General features: G+C 32.3%; 2 protein-coding genes across 3 annotated transcripts; one reads left to right on the forward strand and one right to left on the reverse strand.

The window, feature by feature from the left end:
* The first annotated feature begins 1,495 nt into the window (after positions 1-1,495).
* Positions 1,496-5,902, forward strand: LOC11428499 (uncharacterized protein YwbO). 2 transcript variants are annotated; one of them, XM_003621475.3, is made up of 8 exons: positions 1,496-1,700; positions 3,031-3,187; positions 3,422-3,541; positions 3,621-3,664; positions 4,015-4,140; positions 4,861-4,945; positions 5,370-5,426; positions 5,498-5,902. In XM_003621475.3, the coding sequence occupies exons 2-8, from the start codon at positions 3,044-3,046 to the stop codon at positions 5,573-5,575; spliced, it is 654 nt and encodes a 217-aa protein (XP_003621523.1). In that variant the 5' UTR covers positions 1,496-1,700; positions 3,031-3,043; the 3' UTR covers positions 5,576-5,902. The 2 variants fall into 2 exon arrangements, with proteins under 2 accessions (XP_003621523.1, XP_003621525.2); XM_003621477.4 differs by having other exon boundaries at positions 1,520-1,700; positions 3,020-3,187.
* Positions 5,903-6,735: 833 nt separating this feature from the next.
* LOC11428500 (formyltetrahydrofolate deformylase 1, mitochondrial) lies at positions 6,736-11,459 on the reverse strand. The gene is made up of 8 exons (XM_003621479.4): positions 11,266-11,459; positions 10,994-11,106; positions 9,731-9,881; positions 9,374-9,447; positions 9,115-9,274; positions 8,495-8,593; positions 8,283-8,369; positions 6,736-7,097 (listed from the first exon to the last, which is right to left on the reverse strand). The coding sequence occupies exons 1-8, from the start codon at positions 11,407-11,409 to the stop codon at positions 6,951-6,953; spliced, it is 975 nt and encodes a 324-aa protein (XP_003621527.1). The 5' UTR covers positions 11,410-11,459; the 3' UTR covers positions 6,736-6,950.
* Between the last annotated feature and the right edge of the window lie 5,017 nt (positions 11,460-16,476).

The raw sequence follows: 16,476 nt of genomic DNA on the forward strand, positions 1-16,476 counted from the left end.
TAATGGGAGCCCATACTTTGTTGCTCATGGAAGAAGGTTGGAATTGGATTTGACGTCTTTGTGTTCCTTCAAATATTTAGTTCTTCTTGTGGCATTGTGTCATGACTTTGTTCCCTTCATATCTGTTTTATTGTCGCGTAATCTTATATCTTTTAACTTATGCCCTATTTGTAATCAAGGTAGTGAAGATATGTTACATGCTTTGTTTTCTTACTCGCATGCCAAGGATGTATGTCATTTTGTCTCCACCAGTTTGTCGCTCCTACAAATCGAGATAATTTATGTACTTAGATGAAAGAATTTATTTCAAATATTGGCCCCATTAATCTCATTATCGTATGAAAGATTGGTGTTCTCGCAACAAATGCATCTTTGAGCACATCAAACATTGTGTCCAAGAAATTGGCAATCAAGTGTTATCATCTTTGCGTCATGTCTTAAAAGTTTTTGCTCATCATTGTCGAATGAACCGGTTTTTAAGGATGAGTTAGGCCTCCAATTTCATTCTGGTATCAGAGCCTGTCGAATTCAAGGGTCACCTACCGATTCACGCACTAAGCCCAAAGAGTGTTGTTGAGCATGACGGCCGATTCACGCACCAAAGCCCAAAGAGTGTTGGGCGTGATGGGGGTGTATTGGGAAAAACCCATGTCCCACATCAGATAGATAAGACTCTTGATAAGAGATTATATAGAGGATCCAATCCTCAACTTATGAACCGGTTTTGTAAGGATGAGTTAGACCTCCAATTTCATTAATCATACCTCTCATATTGTTTAATAGCCTACGCGTATTGTCAGTTGGCAACGACCTAGTATGGATTCACTAGCTCTTAAAGTTGATGGCAATGTGTTCCATGATTCCAACTTGGGAGGTTTCAGTGGTCTTATTCGTGATCATAGTTCATACATGTTCTTTTTTGCATGGTTTCATTGGGAAAATTAGTAGACCTTGGATTCTCCATGTTGAGATTTTTGGTTTATACCATAGTTTGAAGTTGTGTTGGGATATTGGATTTAAGCAGGTATTGTGTCCCTCTTATTCAACTATTGTTGTTGACCTCATCCAAAAAAAATTGAACGTACATCACATGTATGATCATGACTATTAAACACTTTAGTAGAGATTGGATGGTTGATTTACGACATACTTTGCATTACGGTAACGCTATAACTGATTTCCTAGCTAAAAAGAGTGAGCTAAGTGATGATAGTCTTTATTTTGTATGAAGCTCATCATCATATGACATCTATCATCATAACATATATCATAAGTGTTCGAGTTTGTTCCACCATAATTTGAGTCTTTTGTTAACTTTTTTTTTTCTTTCTTCTAAGGACAAAGTTATTATACATATATATCTGGATTGTTTATCAGAAGTTTTATGCTATTTTTTTTAGTAGAAAAGAAAAACTTTTATGCTCATTTATTTCTTATTTCTTAAAGAAATAAGAAATAAGAAATAATAATAATATTAATATTAGAAGATGGGTATAAACAATCTGAAACGATGACTTTCCAACACGTTCGGAAAACAAGCTAATAAGACAATAAAGTCAACAATAATATTTAGATTTGTTTGTGTTATGTCTTTTTTGTTGAGCTCTAATATCAAATTCAACATTCAAACAAACAACAAATCAAATTCTCTGCCAAAACTTCTGAATTCTGGTGCCTCTTTTCTCTCATTATCCTTCCAGGTATTCTTCCTACACTTTTCTCATTACAACTTCGTTTATTCAAAATTTGATTTTTTTTTTTGTTCCTTTCATTCATAATTGATCTCTTTTTTCATTGAATTTTGTATGAATTGTTGTTGAGTTTTTTTATTAATCATCATCTGATTATTTTTTAATTTTAGATCATTCTGGAACTTGTGTTCACTCTGCTTTGTTCATTCTGGAATTGATTTTGTAAAATTGATTTTAGTTATAAGTTAATTGAACGTAAAAGATTTATGTTTGGATACAAATTTGTAAAAGTGATTTGTACATTAAATTTGAGTATATGAGTAAAAAACATGATTCAAGTCAAAAGCTATGAATTCTTTATGGGTAAAATCAATTCTACTAAAAAAACAACCAAACATGTCAAAAATCAATTATACACCTCTAGAATCAAGTTCGGCACCTCCAAAAGTGGAATCAATGTAAGTTGGTTTCAAGTTTGGTGGAGGAAAAATTAATTCTAGAGGTGTAAGTACAATTGATTTTGACATATTTAGATTTTCCGTCCAGAATTGATTTTAACTCGAAGTTAGAATCTGCAGCTTTTGACTCTTGAATTGATTTTTAGCCTCGAGTTTATGTGGAGCCAGAATTGATTTTGAAAATTACTTATAAAAGTTATAGCGGAACAAGAATAATCTCAGATTAGTTTTTGAAAAAGTAGAAATCGATTTTTTGTAGTAATAAAACTATTCCAATTACTATAATTATAAAGAAACAAACGTAATAAATGAAAAGCATCTTTCACCCAATATCGAAGGATTTGAACTAAGATTTCCAGATGGATAGGATATGGTATTCATATATCTGACACATAATTTAAATATGTAAATTTATCCTCCAAAAAGGGAAAAATGGAATGAATTGATCTCAAATTTTTATAAGATTTTATGATTTCTGCCTCCTCTAAGGAAGAGCTTAATTCTAGGAAAAATGGAATTTCCATGACGATGGCAAAACCCTCTGATATTATTTGAGAATAAAAATTCTTATTATAGCCCAAAAATGGATTTTTGTTAGAATCATTAGCCGAAGTGATCGTTTACTTTCACCCTTCAAATTACAAAGAAGGGACCTTGGAAAATCTCACATTTATTAGCTAAGCTTAGCCTTAAGTTTTGAACAAAAGTGTACATGTATGAAATTTGAGGCAAATAGTTCAAAAGGGGAAAGAAAATGTCTTGATAACATAAGTAGGAGATAACACATGACTGATGAGTAATGTTTTATCTTAGGTTATAGATTGTTCTTCCTACTTGCAATAGCAATCTTATTATATGTTTGTGTTTTAGAAACATTGCAGATACAGCAGGATCATGACTGACACTAACAGTGCTCACTCCGAAAAGAAACTCGTCCGAATTGATATTAGTTCTGATACTGTATGTCCATGGTGCTTTGTTGGCAAAAAGAATCTAGACAAAGCCATAGCTTCGTCTAAGGATAAATACAACTTTGAGGTCTAAAACTCTCTTTCTATCTGTGTTTTGTGGTCTAAATTTGTATGGCACTTTTAGTATTATAGCGTAGTAGAATTTGAAGAAACCACCTTTGTCCCACGATACACTTTTTATTACAAATGTGGTGTTGTAGCATTATAGCGTAACAAAATTTGAACAAACAAACAGCTATTTTCTGCAGTTGACAACACAGGTAATTTCATGTGCTAATTTGTTGTTTAACTGAACTCACAGATATTATGGCATCCCTATCAACTCAGCCCTGATGCCCCTAAAGAAGGCATTGAAAAGAGGGAGTTTTACAGAAGCAAGTTTGGATCCCGATCGGATCAGATGGAAGCTCGGATGTCCGAGGTTTTCATTTTATTAATCACTCTCTCAATCACATTTGTTATTATTGATTGTATTGATGTTTATATTTTGTATTTGGCAGGTCTTCAGGACAGTCGGTCTTGTTTATAGTTTGTCCGGACTCACGTAAGGTTAAGAGTGGTTTTATAATTCATCAATGAACATGATCCTGTTTGGATAAAGTACTTAGTTAAGTGATTATGGCATAAGTGCTTATATATAAATTATTTCTTTAATAAAAGATAAAATAAAGTCAAATTATTTCAGATAAGCTAACTTCAAATAGTTTATGGACATGTCGTAAGCTATTTCCATAAGCTCTCACATTGAGTTTCATAAGGGCTTATGTCAGTGAATAAACTCAACTAAGTCAGTCCAAACAGGCTCAAAGTTTGATAATGATCAATGAACGACTTTAAAAGTGGAATGTTGTCTAACTGAGGTTAAAATTACATTGTTTGAATTATCTCACACAGGGGAAACACTATGGACAGCCACAGGCTTATATACTTTTCTGGACAGCAGGGTCTTGATAAGCAACATGATCTAGTTGAAGAACTTGGCCTTGGTTATTTCACTCAGGAAAAATATATTGGTGACCAGTAAGTACATTTGTTTTAATTTTTTCCTTTTTTTGTTTTGTTATGTTTTGTTGTGCGGTGTTCTGTGTTTAAACTGTAAAGATAATCTGTGATATTCTTCAAACTCATTTGAAAAGCAATAACTATCTATGTAGCGCCGACACTTTATATGAATGTGTTTCCGCATATCCGACACTAACATAACTCTGACACTTGTGATTAGATACATTCAGTTGAAGTATTATTTGTGTCTTATGTGTCAGTGTCATGTTCGTCGTGTGTGCTAATGCATTGCAGATAGCTATATATCAGTATGGATTTCGGTAGTTCAATTATTCTACTTTTTGACAGATCAAAGATCCTGAATAGTCACTTTTCAAGAGTTGATTTTTCTTCTTCTCATTTATCTATAGTTAAATTTAGCTTTTTTAACTCAGCTTGGGAAATATGAAAACTACAAAAATAGGATGATGGATGTTGTTACTATAGTCTCAGAATGTATGGAAATTACAAAAGCATTCTCAACTGTGTCTTTTTGTTAGTACATTAAATTAATTAATGAAAGACACATTTGATTACTAAATTGAGCAATGAAAGATGCATTTAAGTATGTTTCTATAATTTTGATATATTCTGAGAGTATAATGACACAATGATTATTGCATGACATTTGAACCAAGTGTCTTAAAATCTAGTTTCTAAAGTAATAAACAAGCATTGTCCTTTTAAATTTGAATGCAGGGAGTTTCTTTTGGAAGCTGCTGCCAAGGTTGGTATAGAAGGGGCAGAGGAGTTTCTTAAGAATCCTAACAATGGGCTCAAAGAGGTAAAAAAATTTCAATACAAGAAAATCTCCTTTATGCTTTATTTAATGCATGAGATTTTGAATTTTTAGGTGTTCTAACTTCCCAATGCTTAATGTATCTTCTTCCTTTTGAAGTTTATAACAAATTGGTAACATGGCCATTTTATCAGTTGTGCAATCAAATCTGGATTCTCTGTTGTCAAGGGATGTCGATCGTTGAATGAAGATCAGACAGTTCATAATTTGCTTTGCCAAAACTAGGTTTAAAATACATTTTGAAACATAAATCGTATGATCTTATCTAACGGTCTAAATCTACGAATGTGTTACTATAGAAAATTCATATCACCTACCACAACAGATATCATATGCATTTATCATGTTCAGCTTTAGAAATTGAATCTTTCATCACTGCTGATCTTGTTTTCCATGACTCTCTACCTAGGTGGAGGAAGAGCTTAAAACATACTCAAGAAACATTACAGGGGTTCCATATTATGTGGTAGGTATACAAAATATTAATAGTTTTATTATAGGATGATCAGCAGAATGACTCATTTATTCATTTTACAGATCAATGGAAGTCAAAAATTAAGCGGTGGACAACCCCCTGAGGTCTTCTTGAGAGCTTTCCAAGCTGCTACAAGTTGACTTGCAGCTCCTCAAAGTTTCTAATCACATTGTCTTCAACTACTAGCATACTTTGGAAATAAGAAGCTAGTATCATATTGTATTGTATTAGGAAATCTATTGTCTTCTGCTACTATCATACTTTGGAAATAAGAAGCTGGTGTCATGTTGATGTTGTATTGTATTGGTGGTCTAGCACAAGTGGTCGATTTGCAGTGTATGAGTGTTGTAAACTTCAGGGTATCAAATTCGATTCTCAATCATCAAAAATAAAATATTAAGATGTAAGACAATTTCGAAGTATTATACATTTGGTTATCCTCAATAATAAATTGAATGACTTCACTATTTAATTTATATAAGTCAATACTACTTGCCTACTTGTGTGTTTGGGTGAGTGTTTTATGAAAGTAATTGAATGGAATTTATTTAAAAATTCATTTTGCTAAAATTTAATTCGAAGTTTCATGTAAATTTTTCAGCAGAACTCCGAAAGTTTAGTACTTTAAGAATCAAACCGAGGATTGAAAGTAATTTTGCAATAGTAGCCAAACATATATATTTTACTAAAATTACATTTAACATGAGGATTAGATATTAGGTTTGTAGAAGCATACTGTGCATGGAGTTTCTGCCAAAAAAATACAGTGCATGGAGTTGTTGATTCTTAATTTTTATTTTTTGCTATTGGCCTAGTGGCCAATATATCTACGCCACCCACGGAATTTAAAGAACCTAAAGGAGACGTTCTTGCCAAGGCTGTATGTCTTTTTTCAGTCTACTCAAGTCCAAACCATTAGGACCTCAGGTTCTAATCAGGGAGCACGCAAATCCCAATAATGCATGGTTTCTCCCCAAAAATAACTACTCCGATCGGAGAACGCATTAAATATTTACCTAAACCGGTAGGTCCTTCAGCAGATCCTACATTAGCTCCAAGACGTTGGTCTCTAACTAGAAAAGTAAATGCTTGAGCTTGAAAAACTTCCGGTCTAGTGGGACCATAAAACTCACTAGGATAAGCAGTATTATTAAACCCGACAAAGCAACAAGCTATAAAACCAAAAACAGATAAAGCTGCTAAACAAGACAAGTAAGCTTCTCCAGACCATACTAGTGCATGACGAGCCCATGCAAAGGGTTTAGTTAAGATATGCCAGATTCAAATAAACACACACAGGAAAGGAAAATGTAGTGACCCAGGTTCGAACTATGGACCCCACATACAATGCCCTTACAATAAGAACCAAACAAATCAAGTTAAGTTCTTTGTATTCTCATTGTTGCAGCTAACGTAAAATGGAATATATTATTTGAAATTTTACAAATAATTGAATGTAAATACAGAGCACCCCAAATTTTTGTGTACATTATGTTTGGCTATTTGTTGTTCCACTTAAAATACAACAGTCTTCTTAATCTCATAAGGTAATACCCGAAGTTCACAATAGGATCTAATAGCCTTGGAAAGACATTGTTTCTCAAGGTTTTCTGATTTCTGCACAAAGCTCTGCAAGTCATCTCTGTGTGAAACTCTCTCAACCTGCAAATGAGATTCATCCATGTTACACTCACATAAATAGCATCAAGCCACAATTTAGACTATTTAACAGCTTCTAGCTTATATGAAAACAATGTGACTTAATTTTATCTTTTGTTATATAAATAGTTTATACATAAACAGTTGTGTAACAAGCACTTATGCTACAAGCGTTTAATTAAGTTCTTTATAACTATAGCTTATAAGATATCATGGAGAACTTGTGGAAATAAGCTGAAAACAGCATCTGAAAATGTCATATATTGTTTTCATAAGCACTCAAAAACAGTCTCACAAGTACTCATGCTATTAAATATTTTCAGATAAACTAATCCAAACAGACCCTACGTATAGGATATATCAAGCATCTGCACAATACAGGCGTGCTTAATTTACAGTCTAGCCAGCAGCACATCAAACAAAAGTTACAATGAAAAGTGATACGGATTAAGATAGTATGCATAGCCTCTTAATTGCACCACCCCTAGTATGCACAGGTTCCTCTCATTTGCATCATCCCTTACATCATGTAACCCACCATAGTTGACATACTACCACCTAGCCACTTAAAATGTCAACATAAGTCGCTAGGCGGTTGTATGTCAACTATGGTGACTTGCATGAGGTAAGGGATGATGTAAATGAGAAGAACCTATGCATACTAGGGATGGTGCAATTAAGAGGCTATGCATACTATCTTAATCTGTATAGGACTCAAAATGTTTTTATTTTTATTTTTTAAGAAGCTAAACTAGCCCACCCAAATTGGCACCGGAGACAATCAAACCTAAGACCTTGAGGAGGAGCACACTCTAAGGTCCCAAGCCAACACCACCAGGCCAACCCAAGTGGGTTCTATAGGACTCAAAATCTAATTTTGGATGCTTGCACTGGTATAACTTATTAACGTGCTAAATAGATTTTTCTGCAGTAGTATATATTCCTAATATGCTAAGGTATATATCACCTATGATCAATTCAGATCAACATTATCACTGTCCTGAAGGGGAGGAGTACAAATCCCCTTTGAGACAATTGTAAGATGCTCATTAGTGCCACTTTAAATAATATAATTTCTCCTTTTCCCAATTTTTGCTTAAGAAAAATCAACATTATTCACATCTTATTGCTAAGGAAGCAAGGAAATGTGAGCAACCATGAAACATGTACAGAAAAATTTATGTTCACCATTTGTTCAATTATTGGTCCGCTGTCAAGTTCTTCGGACACAAAGTGACTTGTTGCGCCAATTAATTTCACACCAGCCTCAAAAGCCTGCCAAAGCAATACAACATATTAAACATGTAGACAAATGTTAAAAGGAATCAGAAGGAGCAATAACAAAGGCATAAAAGTGGCAACGGCAACAACTTTAGCGGTCAAAGTGCGAGAACACCAACCTGTTTAGATGGATGACCACCCTTGAATGATGGCAACAAACCATGGTGAATGTTAATTATGTCATTCCCGTAGCTCCGTATAAAGTTTCCGGAAAGTATCTTTACATATAAACCAATGCTGTTTAGTATGAATGATATTAACATTGATATACAATAGATAAAAAAGTTTCTCTAAACTGATGAATAAACCATCATTTAGTCCCTCAAGTATCACTCTCTACAATTTAGTGTATATACAAATAATTAGTTCTCGAACTATATATGAAATTTGTTGCTTTAGTCTCTGCTATAAAGATATTATGAACTAACATGACGAGTTCTCATATACTTTAGGACTAACATAATGGATTTAATATACTTTAGCGACCACTTATTATTTTTATGTACTCCATAGACTAAATTAGAGATAGAGTGGTAATTGAGGGACTAATTTATGGTTTATTCATCAGTTTCTCAGATTTTCACAAGTCTTAGAGGCAGAGAAGATTAGATGAACCATTTCTTCCAAAAATCATCCAAATATTAAGAACAAGTTCAATTACAATTTTCAATAATCACATTCTTTCAAATATTAGAATCATAACACCATGCAGAGAACACAAATTCAAACTAGCTAGTACCTGCATATATCTTGCAAGTACTAAAAAATCAGTGTTCTGAACAAGCTCCAATATCTCCCCTTCTCTTTTATTTTCGTTTGTCGTGCTTAAACAATGATATGGAATACCATGCCTTTCCAGAAAACGAATCACGTGGGTGTTTGAATCTCTATGATGGTTACTGATCAATACACACATCATATAAGACAATTAAAATGTGAAAAAAATAAATATAAAAGAGCCATAAATTCATTTATTGGTGTTATTTCTGAAATTTCACCTAATTACACAGGTGATATCCACCGGAAGTTTTCCGTCCTGCCATCCATGTAATAAATCAACTAGGCAGTGGTCCTGCAGCAAAAGAAAGAATAATTCAACAAATATCTATCTACATGGATTCGCTGCAATGCAATAATAATATCATGCAGTTGACTTCGGCCATTGATTCTAGATCAAACGGCTTAGATTATATATTCATTAAAACAATATTAAACAACCGGGTCAACTGATTTAGATCGGACGACAGAGATCGGTAATTGTGTGACGCAGATGCAGTTACTGCAGGTCATATATTTCCATGATTCCATAGATGTAAACGACTTTGTAACATGAAAAGAGTGATAATAATGCACACCTGCTTTGATGCCAGAACAGCTATTTTATATTTAGGATCCAGAGCCGGCACCCTCACGACAGATCTTGTTGCATTGAATGCCTGGGAAAGCTTTAGGAAATCCTCCTCCATCTGCTTTCGTGGCCATTTAACAGGATCAAAAACAAAATCACTGCAATGATCAACACAAGTAAATGCAGCTGTAGTCATTGTTCTGTTTCTATACACGTTTAAATCGCTAACTACTTTTCCCTGGCATGCATGTGTGTTTAGATCTGTCTTTCTTTTAACTATGCATTGGATTATGAAGCTCAACTCAAGCACTCACATTGAGATCAATTGGACATCGGAGCTTGTTAAAGCATACAGAAATATTAACAATATCAGTTTAGATTAACTTCCAAGAAACACTTATGGGGAAAAATGGCAATAGTTATCAGATTTTCAAACAAATTCTTGTATGATATGAGTTGAAATTAGTTTCTTTATTTTTAACTTCTTTGTTAACATTTATATGCTTAAAAAAAAAAATGTTTGTATCTGAAGAATCATAATTTATTTTAATCAAGAAGCTCATATATGCTAAAAGCTAATCCAAATAGATCGTCAGTACCTGCTAAGAACGATCTCTAAGGGCTAATTTGAAATCAGATCAAAAGTACTAATGAGGCAGAGGTGGTAACATTAAGGTCATCTTTGGATAAAAAACTTAATTAAGCGTTTATCGTTTAAGTGCTTATGTATAAGCTATTTTTATAACAAAAGATAACATAAAGTCAAACCGTTTTCACAAAAGCTATAGATTGTTTTCACTTTTCATAAGCTATCCTGGAAAACTAATGAAAATAAGGTGAAAACAACTAATGAAGATGTCATAAGATGTTTGCATAAGCTCTCTCAAACAGTTTTACAAAAGCAAGCTAATGCAAGTAGATAAGTCCAAATAAGACAATCCAAACAGATTGCTTATCATGTAATTGCTCATGTATTATACATATGTATATTGTATAAGCTATTTTTATAACAAAAGATAAAAATATCCTGAAAAGTTAGTTCCATATAAGTTATAAGCTGTTTTTATATAAATTGCAAGTTTTCATCAACTGTCTTCAATAGCTTACGGAAATAAGCTGAAACAACTTATAGACAATTCTATCAAATCAGTAGCACAAGTGTTTATGTTAGTAGATAAGCTCATCTAAGTCAATCCAAACAAGAAGACAACATTGATTGTGTTTGCAATGGCATGATAGAAACAATAAAAGAATGAACAAAAGAAGGTACCTTCTAGAGTAAAAAACATGTTTATTCTGAGGAACAAAAACATCAGCAGCTAGAATGTTTCCACCTCTAGAAGCAATACATTCAGACAACTTAGCAACAATTCCAACAGCATCCTATTCACATCACTCCCAAAAAACACAAATTCAGTTTCTATTTCCAAAAACCAAAGAAACCCATTTTCAAACTCAATAAAGGGTCATCAAAAAACCATTTCTTTACCAATTTCCAATAGAAAAAAGCATGGAATGAATGTGAACAAGTGAGTGACTTACAGGGCAATGAAAGACATGGATTCCATGGCTGAGTGATGGTGATGGTAATGGTGGTAGATCTAGTGATTTGAAGGAGAAGTTTCTGATCTTGTTGCTGTTGGTTAATCCCAATACTTGGGATACTCTTCTTACCACCATGCCCATTTTCTTCTCTATCGCCGTCTAAACCACATGAAGTTATTTAACTCCCATCACTGATAGATGAGGTAAAATATTACAAGTTTTTTCTTATTTTTTTGGTGTCAAAAAAATGTTTTTACCTGCTATAAATATATTAACTTTTCGTTTTAGTCCTTATAAAATTTACTTTCTATTCTTAATTTTATAAATTTTTGATCACTATTTTTGATTCTTATTTTAAGATAAATTTTTGTATTTTTTTAAAAAAATTGTGCAGAAATATGTAAAATATTGGAAAAATCTCTAAAAAAAAAAATATTTTTTTATCAAAATACAAATTAAATATGAATTATTAACCGCAAAAAAATATAAAAATTCATAACTAATTTATGTTATGTTAAAAAATTGTAATTTTTTTTCGAGAGATCCTTATAATATTATAAAATTTTCTGCAAAATTTTATTAAAAAATATGAATTATTCATATGAGTTTACTTTAAAGGAAAGACTAAAAGTGAAGATGAAAAACTTTTGTGGGACCAATAGTTGAAGAAATATTTTACAAGGACTAAAACGAAAAGTTGATATATTTATAACAAACAAATTTTCAAGGAAAGCTTTAAGTAAAAAATTCATTTGAATAGCTTATCTTAAAATGTCATTCTAACTATTTCATCATTTCGTTATGATTTTTTTAATACAAAAATTTTGAAACAATCTCTGGAAAAAAAATCCGATAGCTTTTTATAAAAAAAATAAAAATAAAACTTTTTTGAAAGATATCAAAATCTCAAACAATCTCTAAATATGTGATTTTTACAATGTAAAATCTCAAACAATGATTATTTAAATTAGTGAATGTCAGAGTCTCTATTTTAACTTATAATAATAAATGAGTTTGAAATAACTTCTACTATTTTTGAGTAAATTTTCAAAAAAAATCCTTTTTTTTTTAAAATCTTAAACAAAAGGGCCCAATATATAAAGCGTTAATCAATAAACAATGATTTACTTTTTCCACCCTATGTCATTCACGCGCGCCCTTTGTATTTTTCATTCAAAATGTCCATGTGATTTTCAGATTTTAAAATCCGAACGGAGTTTTTCCTTTGTTAAGGGGTGAAAAAAAATGAGTTTTTCACCAATTCAGATTTTATAATCCGAAAACCTAAAAAAATAAGGCGTGTTCCTTGATTTATTTTTCTTCGGATTATAGAATCCAAACACCCCTTAAATACCCTCTTTCAAGGGAAAAATAGTTCGGATTATATAATCTGAACTGTATTAGCATAAATTTTGAACATGTTTGTAACATGGATAGTCATTTTAAGGATAATATTAATCTTCCTAACTCTTATCCTTCTGTTTTGGGTCATTGTTAGCCGTTCTTAGTCACAAATTCGAAACATTTTGCATTAGTTTTATTTGATTTTTATAATTTTTTGGTGGTATTTTAATATTTTTATGATTTTATTTGATTGGTTTTTTTTTATCTTTTTTTTTCCTTTGTTTTTTGTTTGTTTTTAAAAGCAAAATTCAAAACTGCTTAAATATGAGAGATTTTGATTGCTGATTATACATAAAGCATATTTTGGATTATATAATCCGAATTAGTGAAAAATCATTTCGGATTTTAAAATCCAAAAACTTCATGAACATTTTTGTAAAATTTACAAGCGCGCAAAAATGGGTAGGGTGGAAAAAGTAATAGTCATAAACAATTGAGAGCTAGCTTCTAATGGGGTATGTTTGTGTTATCCCATGAGCAATCCATTTTCTTGTATCGGCTAAACCCAACATTAGATTTGTTAAAATAATAACTGCCTACAATTGTGAATTATATTGTCACCATTAAAAATGTCGACGACAATCTTAGAATTAAGAGAGAAATTTGTGCTATCGAAACTCAAATTAGCCACCCATTGCAGCTTGAAAGAGTCCTAATGGTTCACCGTCATTTGCCGAACACAATGGGAAGAACCTTGTGGTTTTTCCTAACACAAAGCACCCTTCAACATCATGAATACACATGATGATACCAATCTTATCTTATTACCAGGAAAGGAGAATGATACATCCACATTACATTTAAATCTAACTGGAGTGGGTTTCTGTCATCGTGCACTGTTAGTATTTATCGGGCCTGGTGGAGAAGTGGTAGTTGTTGTTTTTGCGGTTCTGCGCAACTCTTATACAAGCTTCCAGTTATCTAACATATGCACAACACATTTAAAAACTTGGGTATTCGTTTCGGCGACTTGTTTTCATAATTTCATATTTCGACACGGCCAAAGGCTTCAAAGAATGGTCGCAAATAAAGCAATATGTGGTGGTTACAACCATTGTAATAATGTAAAAACAATTGTTGCCGAGATATCAAAATCCATCACAACTTGCTCGATATCGGCCCAGAGGTTCGCTACGTGCCATACCTAAATTGATTGCCGTCATGTAAAAAGAGCTTGCAAAGTATATTCAATATTGTCGTTGCATATAACACACTCAGAGGGGCATGTAACACCTCTACCAAGAAATCGAGCCCGGGTAGGAAGACAATCACGACATGAAAATTTCTTTTCTGACTTATATTAGTTCCTAATAACATATGGAAAATAGAAAATTGCCCCCATCGGTAGTTAACTACCGTTGGCATATCCGACTGCAGTTAACTACCGCTACGGCCAACGGTAGTTAACTACCGATGCGTTATGGGAATACAACAACTTACATTCAACCTTGTTTTTATCATTTAACATTTTATCAACATTTTTTTCAACATATTTTTAATCATTCAACATTTTTTTCAACATTTTTTTTTATCATTCAACATTTTTTTTGGGCGGTGGTCAAGGTTATTAAGTGTAGTTAAAATCTATGGATCTTTAAACCCCCTATAAATACCCTTCCAACCTTCACCATTTCTCACATTCTCTCCTCCATCCTCTTCCTTCTACAACAACAATGTTGTTTTTTCATCCTTGACCTTCCATAGAAAGAGGCATCTTTAAAGATTTCAAGAGGTTGCTTTGAATTGAGATGATTGGTGACCAGCCTTCTTGGGGTAAAACTAAATTTGCAGATTTAGTTTTATCCTAGGGAGGTAGGTTTTATGGTGGTTTCTTTTAACCCATATTTAGTTTTAACCCATTGTAAATGTATGAATAATTTTAGGCTTAAATAAGTCTTTCGTCCCTGCAAATATAGGCCATTTGAATTTTCGTTACTGAAGTTACTAATCCTTCCAATCTGCCACTGTAAATATTAATAATTTGAATTTCGGTCCTAATAGGTTTTTTTGTTGAGGTGGGTTGTCATTAGTGATGTGGTACCCATGTGGCAAGTGATGATTGGGCGAGATGGTTGCCTTAAATAGGTCTTTCGTTCCAACGAATATAGACCATTTGAATTTTCGTCCTTGAACTTACTAATCAGATGTGATTAGGACCATTTTTCAAATGATTAATATTTGCAATGACAGATTCAAAGGATTAGTAACTTCAGGGACGAAAATTCAAATGACCTATATTTGCAAGGACAAAAGACCTATTTAAGCCATAATTTTAATAAAATGAGATTTTATGTCTATTATTTTTGTTCCTTTTTATTTTATTTTTATATTTGCATTTATTTTTTGATTGCGTATTGAATAAATAAATTTGAATAAAGTGAATTCAAATAAAAGTTGCTTGTTAAATAAATAAATTTGAATAAAGACTAATTAAACCCAGCGTGAATTCGAATAAATTAGCGTATTAAGGTCCCGTTTGGATTGGCTTATTTTGAGCTTATGTGAGCTTATCTATTCACATAAGTCTTTTTAAAGGTGTTTGGGTAAATAAATAAAAATAGTTTATCATAGTTTCATAAGCTGCTTATGCCATATTTCAATAAGCCTAAATTTTCAGCTTACCCTCCGGCTTAACAAGGAGCTTATGAATTTATGTAACCTCCTTCGATTCTCTCTGGATCCACTTTTCAAAACATATATTTTAATTATAATGTTAGTTATCTTTGGCGGTGCATGAGTAACAAAATTGCTATATACTTATCTTACTAAAGTAAAGTAACACACGTAACTAAGATTTTTTTTTTTTAAGGAAGATTTTTATTATTTTTCTGTTACGTAAATAAATGAAACTGAATAAAAAAACAAACTTAACTTGATACTTTTTTTAAGGACGAATATTGATTATACTATATATATATAATTATAATTAATATATTATAGTATTGTTTTTTACATCTTGATTAATTTTATCAAAAAAAGTCTTGATAATTGTGGTTCGATTCTCTGATATTTTTGGTATTAAAGATATTTAAAATTTCGATAATTGCTTATGTAATGTCACATCCAAACACTTCAATTTATGTAAGTACTTTTTAGTGTACATATCCAAACATAAATAGCTTATCAAGTATAAGAGCTTATGATGTAAGTTCTAATGCTATAAGCCCTAATGCTATAAGCATCTATATAAGCTGTTTATCCAAACGGGGCCTAAATAAATAAATTCGAATAAAGTGACACATTACATTACATTCTCCCTAAATATATGTGGTATCATCATAATGTTGGATTTAAATTTAATTCTTAAAAGTTTTGCAAAAAATGTTTGCATTGAAGTGTCTTATACTTACCGTAGTGATTTGCAGTGCCCTGTGAAAACTCAAAAGAATTAAGAGAACACAACACATGTATTCTACAAAATCAACTATATATGTTATCACATCGAATTCCTTCATATAAAATGAGTCATCACAAAAAGGAATGCATTCCAAGAGGTTGCTTTGAACTCAATCTTACGACCCTGCCAATTGACAAATTTAATTTCAATTGACAGAGGAGCACGATCCAGTTCAAAGAAACCCCTTAGAGGTGCATTCCCATCATCACATAAAGGAATACATTCCAAGAGGTTGTTTTGAATTGAATCTTACTGCCCTGCCAACTGACTAGTTTCAATTGACAGAGGAGCACGATCTAATTCAAAATAACCCATTAGAGGTGCATTCCTTTATGTGACACTCATCTTATACGAAGGAATTCGATGTGATAACCTATATAGCTGATTTTGTAGACACTATAGTCAGT

Source organism: Medicago truncatula, chromosome 7 (genome assembly GCF_003473485.1).
Source record: "Medicago truncatula cultivar Jemalong A17 chromosome 7, MtrunA17r5.0-ANR, whole genome shotgun sequence".
Classification (NCBI taxonomy): domain Eukaryota; kingdom Viridiplantae; phylum Streptophyta; class Magnoliopsida; order Fabales; family Fabaceae; genus Medicago; species Medicago truncatula.

Coding starts and splice junctions, on each gene's coding strand:
- LOC11428499 (XM_003621477.4), top strand. CDS start 1,587: ATGTCTTTTTTGTTGAGCTCTAATATCAAATTCAACATTCAAACAAAC. Junction 3,542..3,620: donor TGGAAGCTCGGATGTCCGAG/GTTTTCATTTTA, acceptor TGTATTTGGCAG/GTCTTCAGGACAGTCGGTCT. Junction 4,141..4,860: donor GAAAAATATATTGGTGACCA/GTAAGTACATTT, acceptor ATTTGAATGCAG/GGAGTTTCTTTTGGAAGCTG.
- LOC11428500 (XM_003621479.4), bottom strand. CDS start 11,409: ATGGGCATGGTGGTAAGAAGAGTATCCCAAGTATTGGGATTAACCAAC. Junction 9,882..10,993: donor CATGTTTTTTACTCTAGAAG/GTACCTTCTTTT, acceptor TGATCATTGCAG/TGATTTTGTTTTTGATCCTG. Junction 9,275..9,373: donor GATATCACCTGTGTAATTAG/GTGAAATTTCAG, acceptor TGTATTGATCAG/TAACCATCATAGAGATTCAA.